Raw genomic sequence first — 25,285 nt, forward strand, 5'->3', positions numbered from 1 at the left:
TGTTGTGAAGACTGGAAAGTCCTGTCCTAGACAAAGTCTGATTCATGTCAAATATAGACAGATGTCCTGGGAGACCATGCATGCTGTAAAGCTTTTGTTTCACTGCATTGGTTACTTGAAGATTATGCCAAGACCACATAATTCAATTAGGAAAGAGCGTTGGGAGGGCACAGTTTAATCAACCTTGGGCCTCAGGGATTACTTTCAGCCCTGGTTTGTGGTATTAATTGCCGATCACAGCTCGTCAAGTCAGTAACTTGAAGTACCAATTTAGGTCACCTCTGCTCCAGCATGGCTACCCTTGGAACTTGAACTATTCAGGCTTGAGGCCCGTGGTTGGGAACCCCTGCATTCAGACACATCCTGTAGCTTTTGGCTCTCAGAAACTCTCAAGCCACCCATTAGCTCCAGATTGGCCGATTATACAGCATACACTTACCAGTAAGGCACCTAGTCTGTGGGATAAATATATAAAAAAGCAGCTTAACTTTTCTGGTAAACAGATTGAGAACTGTAACACAAGTCACCATCTTTGTCCATTATTAGAAGCCTGTTGCAAGCCCAAAGTTTAACCATCTACCCATACAGTTCAATAAAGGTTAGGGCATGGAGAATTAAAAAAAATAAAATAAAAAAAAATTACCAGTTACTGAACTTTACCAGTTTATTTGAAGTGCCACATTACAGTTGGGTTGAAGGAAGCATTACATTAGTCCTCTGGGGTACAGAGCTGGACAGGAATCATTCCCAGTTTAAGGTGCACTCAAGTTTACATCAAATGACAATTTCTGGGACCAGAAACTGCTTTAACATGCAAACATATGATAAGAGGGAATGGGATAAGAATGTCAATACCTTGATGGAAAGGCATTTTACGCAGTCCACAGACAGTGGGAGCAGGGGCAGTTCTACCTTGTTGCCATTTGCCTGGTAAAACCAGTCAAGTGCATCTCACATTTAGCTTTTGAAGCAGATAAGAGTCCTAAGCAGTTCCCTTAAAATGAGTTCAAACTCTAGTGGAACTAGGCATGTAACAAAAAGATGCCTAATTTACATTTCCCACCCATAAGTGAAAGAAGCCACCAACTGAGGCTTAAGAAAGCTTCTAACAGTTTAGTAAACCGTGTAGTTGAACAGTCCTAGATGCCAAACAGCTCTTGAACAAAGTCTTTATTTCCTTGTGCAAGACAGTCTACTCCTATTCCAGATAAGAGTCCAGCTTCTTCTTGATGTTTTCATAAGAATCTTCTCCCATGTAGTCAACTTGGCCTTGTTCCCATCGCTCCCTGCGTTCTTCTGAAGATAGAGGTGGAGGTGCTGGTGCTGCTATAGACATCTGTGACACCGCTTCTGTAATTTCCTCCTGTAAAACCCACAAGCAGGAGAATGTTAGATACACTAACAGCAAAATTAAGCTCAAACTGGAAAATGAGGAAACCAATGATCGCTTCCATGCAAAGCAGGCAAAAGCGGAACTAGACAACAAGCAAAAATTGAAAAGAAAAGCTGCAATGGAGTCTGCAAATTGTACATGTTAACATTGTAATTTCTTCATACCTCTCTACAGAAGCGACAAGAGAAAGCCAGTGAACAGACCAAGCCCGATAGCTGTGAACAGTCAGACAGTTAAGAAAGAAAAGCAGGAGAGGTTGAGGATTAAGGATACCCTGTTCAGGAACCACCTGCTGCAAGAACAGCTCATGCAATAGTTAGCTAGGTCACTAGGATTTAGTGAACCCTGCAATTCCCCCATTTAGAAGAAAGCCATGTAGGACTGTTGTATGCCATCTTTTGCCATCTGTAAAGCCTTAAACCCAATAAGCAGCTTACAAATTGGTGCTCTTTATATTTGCACACAAGAGCCATGATTGCAAATTGTAGTTCTATTTGTATTAAAAGACTTAAATACAAAGTCATTTCAGACACTTTGTAATGGAACATTTAAATCCATTAGATTGTCATATTTAGTTTAACACCTTTTGAATCCTTGGTTTCCATTAAAGATCAGATCTTATAATAAGTGTTTCACACCATGCAGCCAAGTATAAGCAGTTGTATCTGCAGATTGGTTGCCGTTACTTCCTCCAGCTGTTACAATATTACTGATAGTAGTACCTTCTACATGATACCATTAAGTGACTAATGGAGCCTATGTCAGACAGCTATCGTGATAATTCCCTGTTCACCCAATGCAGAGTCAGGCAAAGCCTCAATTGCCATTTCTGAAGAAAACAAAGGAATATGGATCTGCAAGATGGGGATTTAACATGCTGTTTAGTAGATTCAGGTCTACTAATCTGAACAGGGAATTAGTTGTTAGACCCATGGGCCCCATAGGAGTTAATTCTAACCAAGCTACTCTTTCAGGCAGACATTTACATATTGTTCCAAACAAGACTATTTTAGAGAAGGAACTAATTCAAGCAGCTAGTGTTTCTAACAATGCTGCATTTATAGCATATGATTTAATAGTTTGCGAGTCCATTTTAAATAGTGAAATATCAGAGCTCATTGATCTGTTCAGAATGTTGGCACACTGCATTCCAAGCGACAACATTATGCAAGTCCTTAGTGGCATCTGCCTTAATGGTTTGCTGTTACACAAGTTTACCCTTCCTAAAGTAGTTCAAGTCATTGACTATAGCAGAGGTTCTCAAATGTGGCCCTCAAGGCACCCCAGTGGTCCAGGTTTTAGGCATATCCATGGCTCATTACAGATCGAGGTGAGAAGTCATCTGTGGCCAAGCATGGATATACTTAAAGCCTGGACCATTGTGGTGCCTTGACTGTTGAGAGCCTCTGGACTATAGCGATTGTTCTACTTAGAAACATACCTAATCCCAGGTATACCTGTATTCGACGTTCAGCACTGGCATCACACCAAATGGCAGAACTTCATTTAATGTAGTGTGGGGGATACTACTTCACTGTGCAGTTTTTAGGACTGCCAAAGGGAACCAGCAGCATAATTAAGCATTCTAACTGGATGTTTAAAAGGGACATTTCCCCAGTAGCTATAATATTCATAAAACACATTGCATTTAAACATACCGCTTTAAGGCCAATTGATACATCTTTAACCACACCATGTTCTGTTAGGAGTGATAGAATTCTGGAAGTGTAGGTGTCCCACCAGAGGTTGAGGAATTCTGGGTGAATGAGTGTTTTATCATGGCCATCTCCTTTTACAGTCTTTGTTTTACTGTCATATGTAAAGTTCCATGGCTTCACTTTTCCAAGGAAGTGCACAACCTTTGCATTTGCTCCAAACCTGTAAGCAGTTACACAAAATAAGGAAACAGTCATTTCTTGCAGTCTGTAGAAAGCACTTGCCTGTAGCAAAACTTCTCCATAGACTAAAGGTGTGTACACGGCGAGATAAATCTGTAAGATTTTGACTATATAGTCAGAAAGTTAGTGCATATCTCAAGGTGTTAGGCAGCTTGCAATACCGATTAAATCCTGATGCGCACTCCCATGGGGTCTATCGTAAAGGCTACATAGACTGTACTAGCTAGTCAAGATTGACTTGCCTGCAAAGTAGAGTCAAAATTTACACTTCATCAAAACTGTACATAGACAAAATCTGTACTAGTGTTATCTGGGCTCTGGGGGAGTTCAAGGGAAATCACAATCAATATTGGGCACAGCAAGGATCTCACCGTGTGTACACACCTTAAGAGCTGAAGTCTAAAAGGCTGTACTGATGGAGATTTCTCCAGAGGTGTGCCGACTGATCTAGCACAGACTGCTCAGCGCGATGTGCTGAGTGAGAGGGGAGCCGATACAGGAATGGGAGGTGTTGGTCATTTCACCCAGGGGTAAAATGAGCTACCTGCTGGATGGTGCACCACTGGTGCAGACACCCCTACACAGAGCGATGTTCAGCTAATTTATAAGCAATCTAGTATGATTGCTTAGAAATTAGATGAACATTGCTCTGTGTGTACCCCCTTAGAGTTTAAGATTGAAGATTAAAAAAAAAAAAAAAAAAAAAAAAAGGGGTGAAGATACAGCCAACACTTATTTACCTTGTACAAGTCAAACAAAGCTGAAAATCTTATCCATCATTGGGGAAATTAAGCAGGGAATATTGCAGCTCACAGCCCAATAGAGCAGTTCATGTTATCCAGGTCACCCAGCAGGTGCTCATTACTCAGACACATTTAAAGAGATCTAAAGGTGGAACCAATTTCATGCGATTGAGACCTGGAAAGCCTGCACTGTTTGAGTCCTCAGGACCCCAACCACAATAGTACAGTACATTTGCACAGCAGCTTCTACAATACACATGTCCTATTAATAATAGTCTTGCCTGGTCATTTTGCAACAAACCCTTCAATCAGGTACAAATGCTCTGCTCCTTGACTTCTCAGGAGACTGCAATCTTAAATCCAGGAAGAGATCATTTTGTACCTGATGGAAGGGTTCATGTTGGAGGGTCTGCAGAAACCCTTGCCATGCTTTCATTTAGTAAGTGAAAGCTCAAAAAGTTGTGCTTGCAAGAAATGGAGCTTGAGTTCCTGCCGAGATGTACAGTGCAGCAAGACATGTCCAGTTAAGACATTCAACTTGTTGCCAGCCAACCAGAAAGTGTTCCTCCAAGCATGCCATTCAGTGTAGGAATCTATACACTAGCAGCTTGAGATTACTAGCAATCTGTTACCTAGGTTTTCTGTAGCACTGTGCCATTGTCCTTTCACTGCATGGTTAGCGACTGTCACTTCAGGACAGTGTGGCCCTGCTAGACTTCATATTACAAGCAGCTACTGCAGCCCTGATGTATTTTTAACAGTCTTGAGAAAGCCCAACACAACCACAAGTTGATCAGAAGCCAAGTTCAGTTGTGCTTATGTTAGCAGCTGTAATAAGCCTGAATAGCTATGTAGTGAGCATAGGAGGAATTCTCATGTGACTAGCATGTCCTGTCTGCTACAGTTACCAACTTGAAAGGGACAACTTAAAACATCTGTTCAGTTATATGCATTAGTGTATGTAGTCATTTACCAGGTCAGATTTATACTAAATAAGAATGCAATTATGTACTTACGCCTTAAATGCTGGTAGATAGGAGTATATACATACAGAGCTCAAGTTGTAAATAAAGGGTAGATGCTTGTTTATATCCTTTGTAGCCCAGGTATTGAAGAAGCTGTTCAGCAAGCCTTGGTCTCCACCTAAAAATAAAAGTGAAACATTATTTACACACCACTTACATGCAAGCTAGGAGTTTACATCAGTCTGACTAGTCAGATGAGGTTTGCAGTAATAGTCATTCCTTATGATAGGCAATGATCTTCAGTTTCCATCATTCCAGTGCTTTAGGTTAGCAAGACCCAATTTACCATTAAAGATACACACAGTAATAGAGTCCTGCTATGGACAAGCCATTTTAAAACCTACAATGCCAACTAACCTAGCTTTTAGAGTAGAGCTATAGCATGTACTAAATGGTTCAGATTCTGCACTGCCGTAGTTGAGTATTGTTTCCATTAATTTGTCCAGACAGCTGTACCGCTACTAAATCCATCCAGGGAGTCGTCAGAACAAGTTTCCATCAGCAATTGATAAAGCTAGTCAACTACAAGCAATCTAGCCACCCCTCCCAATTAGAAGTCTGTTCCCAAAACATGTAGTTCAAAATAAGTATGGAAATGCTGCATGAGGTTGAACGTGTTGTAGTGCACCAAAGCAGTCCAGTGAAGACTGCACTTACCATCGAAGCTGCCTTTTTCTGAAGCCATCTGTAACAGCTGGTTGTAGGTTTCAGTGGATGGGCTATATACAAACACTCCTGAGTTAAAGCAGTCAGGCCAACCTGGGTCTGGTGCTGCAGACAGCTCTTCCCGCTCAAATAGCTCATCAACATTAGACAAGACCTGCAGATTGGAAGTAGCACATAGTTAGTGCAATTGTAGCCAGCCATTACATGCAAGATGCATTCCCCAGCTACACCCATACAGAACTGAGGAAGTGCCTTATGCACAGGCAACCACCACCAATTTCTTTTGTTACAGTTCTACGGCTCTATGTACCACAAAAGGAGTTTTAGTATGGCTGTGCTCTGTATGGTCAAAGTTTGTGGACAACAGAAAACCAAAATCAAGTTGCATTTGTATTTCTACATCTCAGATTGTACTAGAATGGGTTTAAAGAATGGATGTAGAGGAAAATTATATATATTTTTTAGATATAGGTTGCCTGCCTAGGATGCAGGATTATGGATGAGCTTATCCTTCATGAGTAGGTCTTCTGCCAATCATGTACAGTCATAAGTTGTGTGGGTAGTTTTCACATTAGCTAAAATCAAGACATTGAAGTCTACATATAGGTGGTAGTTTACTCACTGAGCTGATAGCAGCATTGAGTACATGAAGCACGAGATGGGCAGAATTGGAGCTGTTCAGGGATCAGTGGGATATTAGATTACCTTGTGGGAGGATGAGATAATGCAAAGAGCTTGCTGCTCATGTACTTCCCTCTTTATTTAGAATAGCAGTCATCTGTTAAAGCCACCTTTGACAAATGTCAAGAGGACAGTCCCTTTACTACCTGAGGTAGTCATGTTGGTCTATTATGACTGTCCATCTTTTGTTGGCTTAATGAGCTCTAGAACTGGTAACATTTAAGGTATAGGTGATGTATATTACCATAGTATCTGCATCCATAAAGACACATTTTGTGTATTCTGTTAGTGTCCAACAGTGAATTTTCGTCAATGTAACCCCGAGTTCAGGCCTCTCCATTAAAGCCAGGTGTGCAGAATCCTCACTGTCCAAGACATCTACCACTCGGACATTATCATATACTTTGTCCAGTACTTTTCTGCAGAAAGAACATCATAGTAAGTGGATATCAGCAGCCCTCATCTGCCATCACCGATCAGACCAGCATTACTCACCTCACAGAGTCTGAGACCTGAGGCGTTATGAGAACAGCCAGCTTTTTTGTAGTATTGTGTTTCCGCAGAGATGATCCCAATACTAGTGCTCCTTTCACATAGGTATCGTTTGTTGCAAGGGTGACAAAGGCGTGATCTATAAGACAGCATGTAGGAGTTTGTTAGACAGAAATCATTGCAATACACAACCCCTCCTCCCCACCATGACATTAACACATGAATAACCAATAACTGGGCGTCTCCAACATTATTCAGATGCTTCTTAAGAAAACCTTTAGTTTGATTCAGCACCTAGTGACATCTACCAGTTCAGCGATTTCTAGAGATTACAGGGAGCTTAAAATTAGGTGTTCCTGCTAGAATATTACACCAAACCAGGATGAGATGTAAATCTCATGTAGGAGTTGTGCAAACACTTCTGAGGGAGACTAGGTGCTTCATAAGTGCTCAGCCACCTTGACACGCTGCCAATAGTGACCATATGGCTTCTACAATGTAGGACTTGCAGCAAAGCACATTTACTATGAGCTATACAGTAGTGTTGTATTTTGCACTCCCAACTGAGGACAGGATGCAGTCAGTTTACTGGCTGGCAGGATCCCAGCATTCAGGAGACTGACAGCAAGCATCTCACCCACCTGCACTTCCCACTTTGTTGCTCCACACCAACCAAGTGGGAGTAGAACCAGTTGTGAGCAAAGCTCACCACTGGGCCCGAAGTGTGGCAAGCGTATACCCCAAATGTGGGGTTTAGATACAAGTTATGGTGTTAATGCCTAGTCCTTACCAATTCTGCCATATATTCCGCTCAGGAGTCGTCTTGATACATGGCATAATAAAGTTGTGGCTTACAGAAAAGCCAAAGTACTTGTTTGAGGTACATTGGCTAAATATAAAAATGTTTGACGACATAAGTGCAATAGCCAGTACGTCCAAGAACAAGCTCCTTGTTACATCCAGGCATGGCATCAGTTGTTTATGTATACTCCCAATGAAGAGAAGACTAAAATGTGATGAAAGAATGCACTTGCAGACAGAAGCGCACTGTAGGAACACTGCAGACTTGTTCACCTCCACATTCCTAGACCTTCAGGTTGCCAACTGTGGAACAAGCTGCTAGTTCAAGTCATTTGTGCATGAACACCTCCCCCTTAGGATCAAATTGAAACAGCCCTTTCATCCTCACAGAAAGGCAGTCAGTCCCTTCATTTGTATCACACCAGATTTTTCAAGGCTTGGAGTGATAAGTTGCATGGTGATAATGTACCAATCAGCCCATAACTGCCATGTTACAGGCAGGGTTTGAAAAAGGATAGTTAGGCTGGTACTTTATCACTCTCCAAGGCTTGATAAATCTGGGCCTGAATGTTAGATCACCCATCTACAGCAAGTCAGACCTGTAATATAATGTCTTGTTTACTAAGAAAGTGATGTTACCAAAACGTGATTATAGACAACTCATCGGTTAAGATGGAGCCAAAGCCATCACTATTTTAGACAACTACTATTCATATGGGTACTCATGTATATCAGCAGAGGGAACATCACAGAAAGCACAAGTGTTTAATTTCTGACCAGGTCTGCTGTCAGGCAATACAAATGCAAGAGGCCCACAGGTACAGATGCCAGCTGCTCCTCCTACAGGCAGTCATGTGAATGAGAAGCAATGCTGTAAGAAACAAGTAATGGGGAGGCAAAGGCCCCTCAAACATGCTGTGTAATATGCCAGCAGCTGGGATCCTGGCAGTTAACATACCAATGCCAGGATCCTGGCAGGGCAGCAAGTGCAAGCCACCAGGCTTAGTGGCTTGCTGCAGGTTCTATTCCCACTCTATGGGTGACATGGACACCCATGAGTGGGAATACCCTGTTAACTGGGATTCCAGCTGTTGGGATTCTGGTGTTGGTATCCTGACCACTGGGATGCCAACAAAGTAACCACATCCCCCTCTGACAACACAAATGTCCTGCCCAGAGGGACAGCCAATTGTCCAACTTCATTAGTTTTCTGCCCCCAATGCGACTCCTCCCGACATTACTGTGCTGGAAGGAGGCAGCAGGTAGCCCAGACATCCTGCCCTCTGCTTCTCCACCTGTATATGCATCACCTTCTGATGACTGATACATGCATTTGCCCTCTTCCACATGTATATTTCCCTTTGTAACCCCTACTCACTTTCCTCCTGCACCATCACCTCCAATAACTTCTTGATGTTGAAGACACCATGGCTGCTGGGGTGTGGACACTAGGATGGCAGACTTTTTATTTAATCAGTATGGTCACTATAAGGGGCTATCACCAGCAAATACAGCTTATTTAACAAGTATCACAGCAGTACTTGTTACACCCACATACCAGAGTATTTTAAAATGATTCAGCCTTTGAAACTAGCCATAGAATGTGGGGAGGTCTGAGGGTAAGTAACTAGATCTGTTGGTACCCACCACTGCAATCACCAGGCCAAAGGGGAAGGGATGAGGAGAAGCCCTGCTCATTTTATTTGTTCTCCGCATCCCTGTTCATACATACTGAACTTCTTAACCTTGATTAGGTTAGGAATTGAGAAGCTTAACATGGCAGCAGCCAGATCCTAGCTATCATTTTCATATAGCCATCACTACACATCCTTGTCTACTCACAGAACATTGGGGAGATTTAAGTCTTGAGTGGCTCTCCTGGACCCGAGGAAGAGCAGGCAAGTATTCCAGAATCTGTGCCTTGCCAACAGGCAAGGGGACATGGCCTCATGGAAATGCTGTACCTGCATGCCATGTCCCCAGTATTGTCATGTGGGGGCATGTCAAGACCAGCAGCAACCGAGGTACTGGGCCCCAGTCCCTCTGCATATAGCATCTATTCTCTGCTTTTTCTACTAGACAGCAGTGGTTGTGGGGCTTACTGCAGCCTGTAGGTGGGACAGTACATGAAAGCAGGACTGTCCTAGAGTTGTGAGATGTGATTAAGCCGGCTTACCGACTGTTCTGTAAAAGCAATCAGTACCACACCAGACTGATCTTTGCCCAATGTTGACAGCTGTATTGGAATGATCCATTCGCTGGATTGTTCAGTTGTATGGCCATTATGCACACCCCCACCATTGTTTAAGATAGTCTCACCCATACTGCATGGCCAATTGGTAGAGCTACAGTAGCTATGTCATGCTACAGAGTACAGCACAAAATCCCTGTATCAGCTGGGTACACATCACCTTCCAGCTGTACTTCAGAGCTACAGCTCTTAAGTAGCTTCCACCCTAGTCTTTACACATCTCAGCTGTGTAACCAGTTTGTACAGTACGTTGATCCTGTTACAGGTCAGAAAGACAGGCATGCATTACAGTTTTCCCAGATAACTGTAGCAGACACATCAGGCCAGTGCAAGGTACTACAGCTGAAGCTTTATGTTTTGTGCTCCGCATCCACCACATCATAAGTGGCAGTCAACTGCCCAACACTAAAGCTAGGTACACAAGTTTAGTTAGCCTGACCATTTTTCAGGAAATTGTCGGCACCAATATCTGAGCTACATGCTAAAAGATTTTATGCCACACCACATTTGCACGTCTGCCCACAAGTAGGATGATGTAGAGAGGGGAAAGCCAGGAAGATTGAGAACGCACACTGCTCAATATCTGGAGATTGTGGTAGATATTTTAGGTTTGGGATGACAGACTGGAAAACCAGTTGTGTGGGCAAGATTTTCCTGAATTATTGGCGAAGCACTGACACGACTGTTCGTACACTATCTTTGGTTGTTATTCCAGTTATTGGCAAACTGGCCCAATAATTCTATAGTGTGTACCTAGCTGTAGGAGGTATAGAACCAGTTGTAGCAGATTCACCTGTGTTACATCAGGAGACATTAGACCCCATTTTCTTTATTCTAGAAAGAAGCCATTCACCAGTTAGTGAATATTGAGTACCCCACATAGCAGCTATTCCCAACACATGCATATCTAGAGAGTCAAATAGACCTACTGAACATACCAAGCCAGGGCTGCCATGGATGGACAATAACTAGAACATTACAGGCACCAAGGCTGGAATTCAGTTCAAGACAATGGGTACCTATTGTTGCAATTGTTATGAGTGCCCTCTAATTACTGCATCCAAAACTAATGGGTACTACTGGAAGAGTAGTGTTTGGGTGCCCACTATGGCCCTGTGTTGAGTTTGTATATTCTCAATGCTTGCATGGGTTTCCAACCACAACTCAAATATACTGGTAGATTACTTAGCGCCAAAGTTAACCCTAGCTTTGGTGTGTACATGTGGTAGTGAATATGGCACAAATGTATTAAGCCTTAAAGAGATAGTGGAGACAGATAGCAAGCTGGTCATTTATCACTCTTTAGCCCTCTCCACTATCACTTTAAGGGGTATATGCAATTGCGGTCGAATTCCCGAAATTGGTGAAACTGGACTTTTTCGCAAAAATAAAATAAATAGTCAATGCAATTCAGTACTTTCCGTCAAAAAACGGACTTTCAAAATTTGACTTTGAAATTTAACTTTTGTCAAATTCGACTTTTCTGCAATTCGACCAAAGTATATTCAATTGAAGTTTGGAAATTCAACAGTGCTTTTAGACAGTAAATTCATCATTTTCAATCCGCCACACTTTGGTGGGTGAAACTAATATAAAAAAAAAATGTAACATGTTTTTTTTGGTGTTTTTTTTTATTGGTAATAGCATATCTATATTAGAGGGGATTAGGTACTTGGTTTGTCTTTTTTGGAGGCACAAGTATTTTTTTTATATATTTTTAGAAAATATATATTTATTTATTTTTTAAATGGAATGGTAAAATCCCGGTAAAAAATGGCGTGGGGTCCCCCCTCCAAAGCATAACCAGCCTCGGGCTCTTCGAGCTGGTCCTGGTTCTAAAAATCTGGGGGGAGAAAATGACAGGGGATCCCCCGTATTTTTAAAACCAGCACCGGGCTCTGCGCCTGGTGCAAAAAATACGGGGGACAAAAAGAGTAGGGGTCCCCCGTATTTTATACACCAGCATCGGGCTCCACTAGCTGGACAGATAATGCCACAGCCGGGGGTCACTTTTATACAGCGCCCTGCGGCTGTGGCATTAAATATCCAACTAGTCACCCCTGGCCGGGGTACCCTGGGGGAGTGGGGACCCCTTCAATCAAGGGGTCCCCCCCAGCCACCCAAGGGCCAGGGGTGAAGCCCGAGGCTGTCCCCCCCCATCCAAGGGCTGCGGATGGGAGGCTGATAGCCTTGAGAAAATGTAAAGAATATTGTTTTTTCCTGTAGTACTACAAGTCACAGCAAGCCTCCCCCGCAAGCTGGTACTTGGAGAACCACAAGTACCAGCATGCGGGAGAAAAACGGGCCCGCTGGTACCTGTAGTACTACTGGGAAAAAAATACCCAAATAAAAAACAGGAGACACACCTTGAGTGTAAATCTTTATTACACACCTGCTGAGACACATACTTACCTATGTTGACACGCCGACTGCCACGTCTCCTGATCCGACGATTCGGGGTACCTGTGAATAAAGTTATACTCACCTCAATCCAGTGTCCAGATATAAATCCACGTACTTGGCAAAAAAACAAACCGCATTTACCCGAACCACGGACTGAAAGGGGTCCCATGTTTACACATCAGACCCCTTTCCCCGAATGCCGGGGCACCACGTGACTGCTGTCACCGAGGTCCCTTCAGCCAATCAGCGAGCGCAACATCATGGCACTCTGCTGATTGGCTGGACATCTGAGCTGTCATACAGCGCCTCGCAAAGCCTCTCCATTATACTCAATGGTGGGAACTTTGAGTCAGCGGTGAGGTCACCCGCGGTCAGCCACTGACCGCGGGTAACCCCACCGCTGACGGCAAAGTTCCCACCATTGAAAGTAATGGAGGGAGCTGTGCGATGCGCTGTCTGAGGTCACACGCGCACAGCCAATCAGGTGAGCGCCACGGAAGTAGCGCTTCCTGATTGGCTGAAGGGACCTCAGTGACAGGAGTCACGTGGGGTCCCGGCACATTCGGGGAAAGGGGTCCCATGTGTCAACATGGGACCCCTTTCAGTCCGGCATGGTCGGGTATGTGTTCTTTTTTTTTTAAAAAAGTACGTGGATTATCTCCCGGACACTGGATTGAGGAGAGTCTAATTTTTTTTCACAGGTACCCTGGATCGTCAGACTGTGGCAGTCGGCGGGTCAACATAGGTAAGTATGTGTGTGTTGGCAGTTGTGTAATAAAGTTTTACTATCAAGGTGTGCGTCTCCTGTTTTTATTTGGATATTTTTTTCCCAGTAGAACTACAGGTACCAGCGGGCCCGTTTTTCTCCCGCATGCTGGTACTTGTGGTTCTCCAAGTACCAGCTTGCAGGGGAGGCTTGCTGGGACTTGTAGTACTACGGGAAAAAATATTCTCTCACATTTCTCAAGGCTATCAGCCTCCCATCCGCAGCCCTTGGATGGGGGGGGGGGGGGGGGGGGGAAGACACACAGCCTCGGGCTTCACCCCTGGCCCTTGGGTGGCTGGGGGGGACCCCTTGATTGAAGGGGTCCCCACTCCCCCAGGGTACCCCGGCCAGGGGTGACTAGTTGGATGTTTAATGCCACGGCCGCAGGGCACTGTATAAAAGTGACCCCCGGCTGTGGCATTATCTGTCCAGCTAGTGGAGCCCGATGCTGGTGTATAAAATACGGGGGACCCCTACTCTTTTTGTCCCCTGTATTTTTTGCACCAGCACAAAGCGCAGAGCCCGGTGCTGGTTTTAAAAATACGGGGGATCCCTGTCAAATTTTTCCCCTGGATTTTTAGAACCAGGACCAGCTCGAAGAGCCCGAGGCTGGTTATGCTTTGGAGGGGGGACCCCACACCAATTTTTTGGGGGGTTTTTCCACTTTTTAAAAAAACCGGATCAAAATCCGTCAAATTGGCCGTTTTTCGGCCGCGGGACTGTCGAATCTGTTTTTTATTGCATATGGTCAATTTTGGCACCCACTTGCCGAAATTAGCCTGTCGAATTGTGTCGAGTTGAAAAACGGCCGATAATTTGCCGCCAATTGCATATACCCCTAAGTCTTATTACACTTAGGCCATAGATTATAAACTTGGCTGGGGCAGGGACTGATGTGAATGGCCAAATATTCCCTGTAAAGCGCTGCAGAATATGTGTGCGCTATATATTTAACTGATCATTCCACCCCAAGAGCAGGCTAGAAAGTAATGCAAGGTGAGGAGACAAGAACATTTTCTAACAAGGTCTTTCCTTCAGGTTCTGAAAGCTGGAAAGTTAAAGAAACCAATAGCCTTTAATACCATCAATATATAATTATTGTGTACAAGTAGCAGCATCTCACTTTCCAGAGTCAGGAGACTCTACAACAGCTAGCATACAAACAAGAGACAGGCCCAATAAAGTAAGGACTTATTAGATGTAATAATTGTTGTAATCATTACCATTGCTGCTCACTGTGGATCTGCAAGCAGAGATTGTGCATTAAAGGGGGTACTCAGAGATCCATGCTTAAAATCTAAGCACAGATCACTCGTGTGTACCCCCCCTCAGCGATAGCAATGCGCAGCCCCGCACATCACTATCGCCGGTGCTAGATTTGGCCTGCATGCAGGCCAATCTAGCACGTTGCTCATTTCACCAGCTGGGTGAAGTGAGCATCCCCCTGCATCGCTCAGCACACATCTCTCCCATGTATAGGGCCCTTTACAGAAACTGTATGGGGTTTGTCAAAAAGAAAAGATAAGGAGTTTTAGCTTTACATTGAGAAGCATCAGCCAGTACATTGCAACAGAACTTATATTTCTCTCAAGCCATTTTAATACAGGAAATGTTTGACATAGCTTCCTGAGAACTGCCCAATGAGCCAAGGGCAAGAGATTAATATGTGACTGGCCAAGTAGTTCAGAGACAGAAGTGCATTACGCTACAGACAGTGTCACCAGAAGCAAAATAGGTGAAGCCTAGCTAGTGAAAAAGCTTCTATTAAAGGCTTGTATTATAACCAATTGTTGCTGCATGGAAAGCAACAGTGTTTGTAAAGAGACAACTGCAGGGCTTATCCAGTTTAAGCCAGAATGAAAGGATGGCATTACATCTTATTTAGGAATAATCATCTGCCCTTACCCACTAAATGCCATTCTGTAAATAGTTCTGGCAGCAGGATTATTAAGCCCTCCTAGATATTTAGTGAGTCATGATTTACTCTAGCATTCTGACAAAAAGGTACACATCCGTAGAACAGATAAAGGGGGTGTACACAGATTTGATTTGTAAGCAGTCTGACTAGATTGCTTACAAATTAAGCACACATTGCACCGCGTGTATACCCCATAGTGATGCACTGCCCCAAGCGGTGCCATCGTCCGCTCTAGATTTTTGCATGCAGAAAATAAATAAATCTAGTAAGATTGCTTAGCACAAAACTCAATACGTCATGTACGGGAATGAGTGATAGATGTCACCCACCACTCCCCTGCCTGATCCCTCATCCAAGTTTTTTGCTTAACACACATCGCTACGTGTGTATGAGCAATCTAGACACCTGGATGTTTAAGGAACATCGCCTATGCTAAATCGCTCAGCGCACATCTCTTCCAGGAATTAGAGTGTACCCCTTTATTCTATACAGATCTTGGTCACCAAGTCATTATGCCATGGTTCTTTCATACCTATAGTAGCATTACTGCAGCTAAGTGGGAAGGAGCAAACTACACACCAACAGCATTGTGCAAGATTTAAGCTGGGTACACACTGGGAGATGCTGAAATGCCAATCTAGTGTGCACACTGAATGCTATTCAACAATGACATCACTGCCAGCGTTCCCAGACATTGACAGGTTGAGCTGCATGTCAACACAATATTGGTGATCGCTGAACGAAGTGCGTGAGCAGTTGCATGTCATGTTGCCGCTTCTCCATAGGTAACGCCTGAGCCACATCTGAGAAAGCCAGAAGAGCCCAACACTGCCCGGGCCCAAAATTAGAACTGGCTCTGCAACCACTGAACCCACTAGTATTGATCGTTCCAGGGCCTCAGTAGCAGCAAAACACTGACGGGCCTGGCTGTGCTTCTATGGCGGCACACCTGGAGACTGCTCAGGGCACACCAATATGCCACAGCACAGTGGTTGAAGACATTGCTTTATAGCATGCAGGGTTAAGAGAACAGACATCCAGCAGCCACATCAGATGTAGTGCATCCTGATTTTGCCAGAAAAAACTAAGCGCTATGGAACACTCATCCCATAAATTGCAAGACATACAGAAGGGCCCCTACATTTGAATAATCAATAGTTATGCAATTAATAACCACTTACTACAATGTCTGCACTGTTAATCCTAGAAAGAACTAGGAGTGTGAAGTCATCAATGAGGACTATACTGGTGTAGGGAAACTACACTGAACAGCAGCTAAAAATAGAGCTAAATCAGTGTCAATATTACACCAACTGTCGAGGGAATACTTGCACATGCCAGGAAATACCCACTACTCAGGAATCTGCCACCTAGGTAAGGTAAGCTACTTCACATAAACACCATGAAGCCTTGATAAACTGCACAGCTGAGATTAGAGCTTGCAACTTTAAATTACCCCTGGGCAGATGTGTGTGATCAGTACAGCAGAAGTAACTGCATCATCAACTAGACACTCATAGGCCGCACACCATATTTAGCATTGTTGCAATGGGGTCCAAAAATAAAAACCCTACATTTTTTTTTTTTTTTTATTAAAGAGGGAACATATGACAACCTGCAAGAAAAGCAGCTAATGCACTATGTAGATAGCATGAGATTTTCTTATCTTGCTGAAACAGATACTGAAAAGAAGACTGATCTTATTACTTGTCCAACGCAGGAGACATCACCTTAAAAATGCCCCTCAGCTATGTTAAAGCTGAAGCACCTGCAGGATTTGTGTCACATAAAACATCAAAAATACAGTTTCAGATGTTATGCATTTAATACACATGGTATAACAAATTAGTTTTTAATGTAGAGCTTACATCTAGTACCTAGAACCTCAATCAGGGCTTAAGTCTCTTGTGTGAAGGGCAGGTGCACAAGGGTTAAAATGCTGCACAGACACAACATACAGAACACAGGCCTGTACCACCTAACCATCCCCAGGCTCATGTATGAATCACCTTCAAGGACATAGGAAGGGTCCCCGTAATCACAACTAGTCCATGTTAAGTTATATACCCCATGTACAGATGGGGAAGGGGGGGGGGGGGGGGTCAGCAAACATAGTAGCCTCTTAGGATATTGCTTTCACACTGCATGACATCCCACTTAGCACTTATGCTGGAACAGGAGTACTACACTAGTATTTCCATCAATCACTATGGCTGCCAGAAGGTGCCGCACACCATAACAGACAGCTTGGACACAGGGTAACATCACTATGGGACTGTCTCCCTCTTCAATTACTAGAAGAAGTTTATTGCTACAGAATATCCACTAGTCAGATCTTGGAGTTGTACACTGCACGCCGGTGCCCGAGTGCATACTCTGCCAGGTCATATGCCGCAGCACTATGCCCCATTACAGAGGGGGAAGATAAGACACTAGTAGCACGCACAGCTGCCCTGACACTACGTACAGTGCGGCGTCATCTGTGCCCAATGCACTCCTGATACGTATGGCAGAGGACGGGCAGCAGCGTACCCCGGGGCATTACAGCGGGGCTAGCAGAGACGCGGGGAAAGCTGCTTCGGTGCAGGATCAGCACCGTACAGGGGGCGGGAGACCGACACAGTGTGCACCTCAAGGAGCAGAGGACCCCGGGCAGGACAGAGGCAGAGAGGCGGGCACCGACATCTGTGCCCGGTCCACCTGCCGCACACTCCGGCACCAGGGGGGCGAACACCCTGCTGTACGCACTGACACCGAGCGTGTGAGCAGTTACCCTGCAACGCCCGTAACTCCCCCAGCGTGTGCATACACTGCTACCGCCCCCACACCGGGACTTACCGGCCATCTCTGCTGCAAACGCCGTACTGCGCTGTTCCGGACACTCCGCCTATGACCCAGCTGTGCAGATGCTGCTGCCGGGCACCCAGCATGGCCTGCCTCTTATACGTGTCGCCCGTCACGTGACCGGGTCCCGCCCCCAGCTCAGCACTGAGGACTGGAGTATAGACATACACTGCTGCCTACACCACAGGGTCCCAAATGCTGTCCTCAAGCAGCACTGGAGGTCCAGGTTTTAGGTATATCCATGCTTGGCCACAGGTGACTTAATTAGTACCTCGTCTTGATTTAACATTTGTGCTGAGCCATGGATATGTTTAATAACAGGACTGTTAAGGCCCGTACACACTGGCCGATATAGTTCTCTTGAACGGCCGTTATATCGCGGGTCCGTCAGCCAGTGTGTACGGCCGATATGTCTGTGAACTCCGTCGTTCACAGACGTATCGCGTCGGCCCCGCAGCACAGCCGACGGCCAATATATCTACCGATATATTGGTGCGTCGCTGTGTGTGTACGGGGCGGTCGGCCGACTGCCAGTACACATGCTGCGGCGGCCAGCGGTGATTGACAGCTGAACTGGGCAGGCGTGTGCACATGCCCGCCCAGTTCATCACGCCTGCCTCCGACGGATCGGGCAGTGTGGATGCTCAACTTACTGCCCGATCCGTCCAGTGGCAGTTCTTGCCACGGGCAAGCGGTACTTTTGCCCGGGGCGCCGCCTTCCGGAGGGCGCCGCACCAGGGCAAGATCCGCCACTGTGCCCCCCGCAGTGCCCTGCTGTGCCCCCCCGCTTTGAAGGGAACCACACGCGTAGCGTCTAGTTTCCCTTCATTGAGAGGACCTTAGTTGTGCGGTGCGCGATGACGTCATCGCGCACCGCACAGCAAAGGTCCTCTCCATGAAGGGAAACGACGCTACGGTCTAGTTTCCCTTCGTGTAGAGGACCTTTGCTGTGCGATGCGCGATTACGTCATCGCGCACCGCACAGCATAGTGGCACAGACACTAGGGGTCATAATTGACCTCTAGTGTCTATGCTGTTCTATGGGAGAGACGTAATAACGTCTCTCCCATAGATCGAAGAGGGGAGAAGAGCGGTGCCGCCGGCGGAGGGGGTCTGAATCAGGAACGGGGATGGTAAGTATTCTTTTTATTTATTTATTTATTTTCCTGCAGCGTCGTGACCACGCCCCCAATTGAAGCCACGCCCCCATGTTTTGCCCGGGGCGCCACAACTCTTTAGAACCGGCCCTGGATCCGTCCATAGATATATCTGCCAATCAATTGATCGGCAGATATATCTTCCAGTGTGTACCCACCTTTAGGGTGCATTGAGGACCAGTTTGAGAAGGGTGTGGTTCATCAAATCGACAGTATCTAGGTCGACAATGTTTAGGTCGACCACTATAGGTTGACAGTCACTAGGTTGACATGGATGGAAGGTCGACAGGGTTTCTAGGTTGACATGTGCTAGGTCGACATGAGGATTTTTTTTTTTTTGGGTGTCGTTTTCTTCGTAGAGTGACCGGGATCCCAAATTAGTGCACCGCGTTCGCTCGCCATGCTTCGGGCATGGTGCCTTCGCTTTGCTCGGCACAGATTACCGTTCCAATCGTAGTCCACGTGGATCGTTAAGTATGAAAAAATTAAAAAAAGAAAAAAAAAAAGTGAAAAACTCATGTCGACCTTTAGACCTGTCGACCTAGCACATGTCGACCTAGAAACCCTGTCGACCTTCCATCCACATCGACCTAGTGACTGTCGACCTATAGTGGTCGACCTAAACATTGTCGACCTAGATATTGTCGATCTTCAGACCGGATCCCGTTTGAGAACCCCTAGCCTAGAGAACAGGTTCTGAAACTCGATGGGGTAATTCAGAGTTAATCGCAGAAGCAAATTAGAAGCCGTCCAAAACCATGTGCACTGCAGGGAGGGGGCAGATATAACATGTGCAGAGAGAGTTAGGGTGCATACACACGGTGAGATTCGGACTTATCCGATTCTCACCGTGCGACAGGGGGCCGGGTCGGCACTTAGCCAGTATCGCAAGCACATAATAACTGTGCTTGCGATGCTGGCTATGTGCGATTTCAATCCTGACTATCTCTTCTATAGAGATAGTCAGGATTGACTTGCCTGCACAGCCTATTTTTTCTTCCGATGCCGACCGCGCGGGGCCGCGCATCGGCATCGGATCGGGATCGCAAGGTGACTGTCACCTTGCGATCTGCACTATATTTTCTTCCGATTCTGACTATATAGTCAGAATCGGAAGAAAATATCTTACCGTGTGTACACACCTTTAGGGTGTGTACACACGGTGAGATCCTTGCTATGTCCTATTTTTACTTGCGATTTCCCTTGAACTCCCCGGAGGCCAGATAGGACAGATTTTGACTAACTTTTCTTGAGATCTGTACTACGTGTGCTTACGATTTTGGCTTATGTGAGATTTTGGCTTATGTGAGATGTCATTGACATGTGAGATGAACTAGATAGGACACCGATCTAGCAAGGATTGACTTGCCTGCACAGCCCATCTTTTCTTGCGATGCCGACCTGGCGGGACCGCGCATCGGGATCGCAAGGTGACTTTCACCTTGCGATCTGCACTAACTTTTCTTACGATTTTGACTATATAGTCTAAATCTTAAGAAAAAATCTCACCGTGTGTACACACCCTTAGATTTGGATGGGGTGTGTTCAAACTGAAATCTAAATTGCAGTGTAAAATAAAGCAGCCAGTATTTACCCTGCACATAAACAATATAACCCACCCAATTCTAACTGTCTCTGTCTCTGCACATGTTACAGATAAATCCATGTTTATCTTGGCCTTTAACAGGATTGAGCCAGGTCAATCAGACTTAATCCCCTGCTGTAATGACTTAATCCCCTGATGTATTGTTCTCTGTATTGTATTGCAGCAGAGAACAATAGATGAAAGGCTTATGTTAATAAAGCATGGTGTGCCTAGGCGCAGTAAAGAAGTCAAGATAAATGTGGACCCATCTGTATATCTGTCACACCTGCAGTGCACATGGTTTTGCCCAACTACTAACAAATTTGCTGCTGCAATCAACTCTGAATTACCCCCACTGTCCTCAGGATCCCAAACGCTTGGGGCTCAGGGGCCTATTAATCAAGCCTTTTATTTCTATTTAATTATGTAGAAACTGAAGATTCTGCATCATTTTATGGTCAGATGTTAAGTACTAATATCATAGTGGTCAGTGGCGTATCAAGAGAATAGAGGACCCGTGAGCAGTCTCCGTGTGTGGACCCCTGCTTTTCCTTATACAGCAGTGCTGTTAGTGCTCTAAGCACTAGAGACTCTGGCACAATGCCAGAGACAACAGCGCTTGCGCAGGTCTCTGGAAAAATGGTGCGGTGGTCAATTTTACTTTCGCTGTAGACTCTGGCACTATGCCAGAGGGGCAGATGTATTAACCTGGAGAAGGCATAAGGAAGTGATAAACCTGTGATAGGTGCAAGGTGATAAAGGCACCACCCAATCAGGTCCTAACTGTCAATTTGCATATTGGAGCTGACTGGCTGGTGCGTTTATCTAGAGTGACCATGGAGGCAGATGTATTAACCTGGAGAAGGCATAAGGAAGTGATAAACCAGTGATATGTGCAAGGCGATAATGCACCAGCCAATCAGCTCCTAACTGTTAATTTACATATTGGAGCTGATTGGCTGGTTCGTTTATCACCTTGCACATATCACTGGTTTATCACTTCCTTATGCCTCCTCCAGGTTAATACATCTGCCCCCATATTACATACCCTCCAACATTTTACACATAAAAAGCGGTACAAATTAGAAAAAGAGGCGTATCCACGGGTAAAGGGGGCGTGGTCATGTCCCTTTTCCTATACTTTCAATAGAAGTTTGGAGAAACAAAAATCGGTACAGACCATAAAAAAAAAAGGTACTGTACCTATTAAAAAGGTACATTTGGAGGGTATGATATCCCTTTTACCTGGGACGCTCATGGATTACACAGGTTCTGTGGCTAGCTGACTTCAAGCCTACATTTCAGCTGGTTTTAATCAGCCACAGAACCTGTGTAATCCATGAGCGTCCCAGGTAAAAGGGATAAAATGGTCACTCTAGTTTATCACCTTGCACTTATCACTGGTTTATCACTTCCTTATGCCTTCTCCAAGTTAATACATCTGCCCCACAATCTCTAGTCTTCGCACCACTAACAAGAACAGTTATGCAATATGCAAATTGACAGAAGCTGACTGGCTGGTGCATTTATCACCTTGCACTTATCACTGGTTTATCACTTCCTTATGCCTTCTCCAGGTTAATACATCTGCCGCAGTGAGTGCTGCCGGGTCTGGGAGAGGAGGGCATATGCGCACGCAGGAGGGGTTCCCGAGTACCCAGAAACCCCCCTGACCTCCGATCCATCGGCACTGCTAACTGATTTATATATTTTTTTGTGTATGGAGGAGCTGCCCCTGTAACGTGGCGGCAGCAGCTCCCTCCGAATGCTTACACCAGTGGTGTGCGGTGAGGTCAGTAGCTGGTGAGGCACTACAGCCATAATGTCCGCCGAATCCTGCCGATGACCCCTACCGCCGCCGACCCAATACCCGCTACTGCCCCTGAGCCGATGCCCGCTGCCACCGCCAATGGCTTACAAACTCGCCCAGAATATTGTTTTTTTGTTGTGGAACTATAAGGCTCAGCAAGCCTCCCCCGCTTGCTGGTACTTGGAGAACCTCAAGTACCAGCATGCGGGGAAATAACGGGCCCACTGGTACCTGTAGTTCTACAACAACAAAAATATCGAAATAAAAACACAACCCACACACCTTAAAAGTAAAAATGTATTAAAACACACTTACACACTCACACATACTTACCTACATTCCACGCCGGTCACGTCCACTTGTCCATGTAGAATCCAATAAGGGTACCTGTAAAAATGAGAGAGAGATTTCTTACCTACATCCCACGTCGATCACGTCCACTTGTCCATGTAGAATCCAATAGGGGTACCTGTAAAAATTAGTGATGAGCGGGTTCGGTTTTACTCGGTTTTACTCGGTTCTCAAAACAGAACCTTATTGGCTATCCAAAACACGTGACATTCGTGAGCCAATAAGATGCCGTTTTGAGAACCGAGTAAAACCGAACCCGCTCATCACTAGTAAAAATGAGAGACAGATTACTTACCTACATCCCACGCCGGTCACGTCCACTTGTCCATGTAGAATCCAAAAGGGGTACCTGTAAAAATGAAAATGATACTTACAAACTTTGTTGATCCACAGGAGGGTGGAAAGCATGAAAGTAATCCCAAGGAAGAGGGGGGGGGGGGGGGGGGGAAGCGAGAGAGAGATTACCGCATAGGAGATCGTTCCCACATGGTTTCCTAGCACATCTCATAGCGGGATGCGATTAAGATCCCGGCTGTCGGAATCCCAAAACCTGTCAAAATCCCGACACAGGAAACCTGTACCGGAGGTCCAACAGCCGCAATCCGGACCGTGGTATGTATAGAGTCCCAGATAGGGTTAGGGTTAGGGGAAGGGTTAGGTTTAGCAGACACAGAGGGGGGTTAGGGTTAGACAACCCGAGGGGGGGGGGGGGAGTAAGGTTTAGGCACCAAGGGGGGAGGGATAGTGTTAGGCAGCGGGGCAGGTTAGGTTTATGCACCATTGGGGGGAGGGTTAGGCACTAAAGGGGGAGGTTAGGGTTAGGCTGCGGGAATGGAGGGTGAGGGGGTAGGGCACAGGGGTTAACATAGAATAGTCACCCCTGTCAGGATTTCATATATTGGGATCCCTGTGTCGATATGTTGAACGCAAGGATCCTGAGTGCCAATCATACCCAACCCCTCATAGTATATTATGTACTGTACATTAAAATATGTATATGATTACTGTATGCTTCTTATTTACTGTCCCAATTCAAGGAGACAGTATCAAAATAAGTTACAATTTTAAGACCTTGTACTGTACATAATAATTAATTATATAGTTGTATTGGTTTCTAATATATTGCCACAGTAGAGCATAGGACAGTATCTGAATTTGTAGTGCACATTGTTCTTTTTCTCTCTCACTGCATTATATAAGTAATCGGGATGTAGTTATGTGACTGGCGGTCAGGAGACAGCCAGTCACATTACTGATGGATGCCAGCTTTGAACACGGGTTATTGCACATGAGCGAGCATAACCAGTGTTGCTGTGTGGTCTGAAAGGGCTCAGTTGGAATAATTTGGGTTTTGCGACCCGGTATTACAACTTGGGTAGCGAGCAGGGTTGAACCCGGCTCACTGTGCTGTGTGAACGGGAAACTGGGTCGATGTGACCTGTTTCCTGTTCACTTTGTGTGGACGGGCGGCGCTTGGAGATCATGTGATCTCTAAGCGCCACCCCCGCAGCGTCACCACCCTGGAAATATGCTGGGTTGGAAACGGCGATGGCAAGGGGCCTGAGGCGGGTTGCAGCTGGGAAGCGTCCGTGTCAGGCTCCCTGGTGCGACCTGCCTCAGGTGGTCTAAAAGGGGTATTAAGCGTGCTTCCCTGGTCACAGTGCTGCGTGGGCGGATACTTTACAAACCCAGTTGCCCACAATGAGAGCTTGATGTACAGCAGCGGTGGGTGCAGTATAAACCCAGTGGTAAACGACTAATCCAATCCCCACCCCCTTGCAAAAATACACACACAAACACACAAGTCCTGACAGAACTGGTCACCTCTGCCAAGCTGCAGTTGGAGATCAGTGATCACAGTGGGGTCGTCAGTTACCTTGAAAGAGCATTCCCCAGCCGCCTCCAGACTGTCAATCTCCCCTCCAAGCCAGCTCCCCTATCACTCGATGTCTCTCTTCCTGCAGCTTCCAGCATGCGGGGAGACGGATCTGCTGCTGCTACGGCCGCTGGAGAGGGACACTGTGCACTGTCTCCATTTCGGCTGGATCTGCTGGGCAGGGTGGGCAACGCTACCCACGGGCCCGCGGTGCTGGCCAGTCTATTTTGCATCCAAGCACCACCCCGTCGTGGCCGGACTCGCACATGCGTGATCCTGATCTCTGACGGGCAGGGGGATTCAGAGGGCTCTGCGGAGCAGCCAGCGGGAGAAAGTTTGCCGGAACAGGAGTTTGCAAGTATGATTTGGTGTCACCCCATGGAAGGAAGACATTCCTCATGACGCCACTGTCTCCGGGTCTGACACCTGGGGTCCTCAAGGCAGGGTACTCACTGCGGGGGTCCTTCCACAGAGCTCCGCTCTCACTGCCTGCACCGCACCCTGGTTATGCAGCAGGGGGTCCTCTTCAGCAGCCGTGATCGCCTCTGGTCCCGCTGCAGCCAGCGTCCGGTGATCTCCTCCAGCTTTGCAGGTCCTTTTCTCCGGTGGCGGGGCTCTCTTCATT

General features: G+C 45.8%; 1 protein-coding gene across 1 annotated transcript; it reads right to left on the bottom strand.

Annotated features, from left to right (window-relative positions):
* Positions 1-650: 650 nt before the first annotated feature.
* On the bottom strand, positions 651-17,985 carry GYG1 (glycogenin 1). The gene is made up of 7 exons (XM_063915958.1): positions 17,876-17,985; positions 6,902-7,037; positions 6,651-6,825; positions 5,717-5,879; positions 5,051-5,177; positions 3,052-3,271; positions 651-1,363 (listed from the first exon to the last, which is right to left on the bottom strand). The coding sequence occupies exons 1-7, from the start codon at positions 17,880-17,882 to the stop codon at positions 1,199-1,201; spliced, it is 993 nt and encodes a 330-aa protein (XP_063772028.1). The 5' UTR covers positions 17,883-17,985; the 3' UTR covers positions 651-1,198.
* Between the last annotated feature and the right edge of the window lie 7,300 nt (positions 17,986-25,285).

Source organism: Pseudophryne corroboree, chromosome 4, assembly GCF_028390025.1.
Source record: "Pseudophryne corroboree isolate aPseCor3 chromosome 4, aPseCor3.hap2, whole genome shotgun sequence".
NCBI classification, from domain to species: domain Eukaryota; kingdom Metazoa; phylum Chordata; class Amphibia; order Anura; family Myobatrachidae; genus Pseudophryne; species Pseudophryne corroboree.

Bases quoted from the DNA above. Each gene is read 5' to 3' on its own strand.
- GYG1 (XM_063915958.1), bottom strand. The intron at 5,178-5,716 runs GTAAGTGCAGTC...TTTTATTTTTAG, and splicing joins AGAAAAAGGCAGCTTCGATG to GTGGAGACCAAGGCTTGCTG. The intron at 3,272-5,050 runs GTAAGTACATAA...AACTGCTTACAG, and splicing joins TATCTACCAGCATTTAAGGC to GTTTGGAGCAAATGCAAAGG.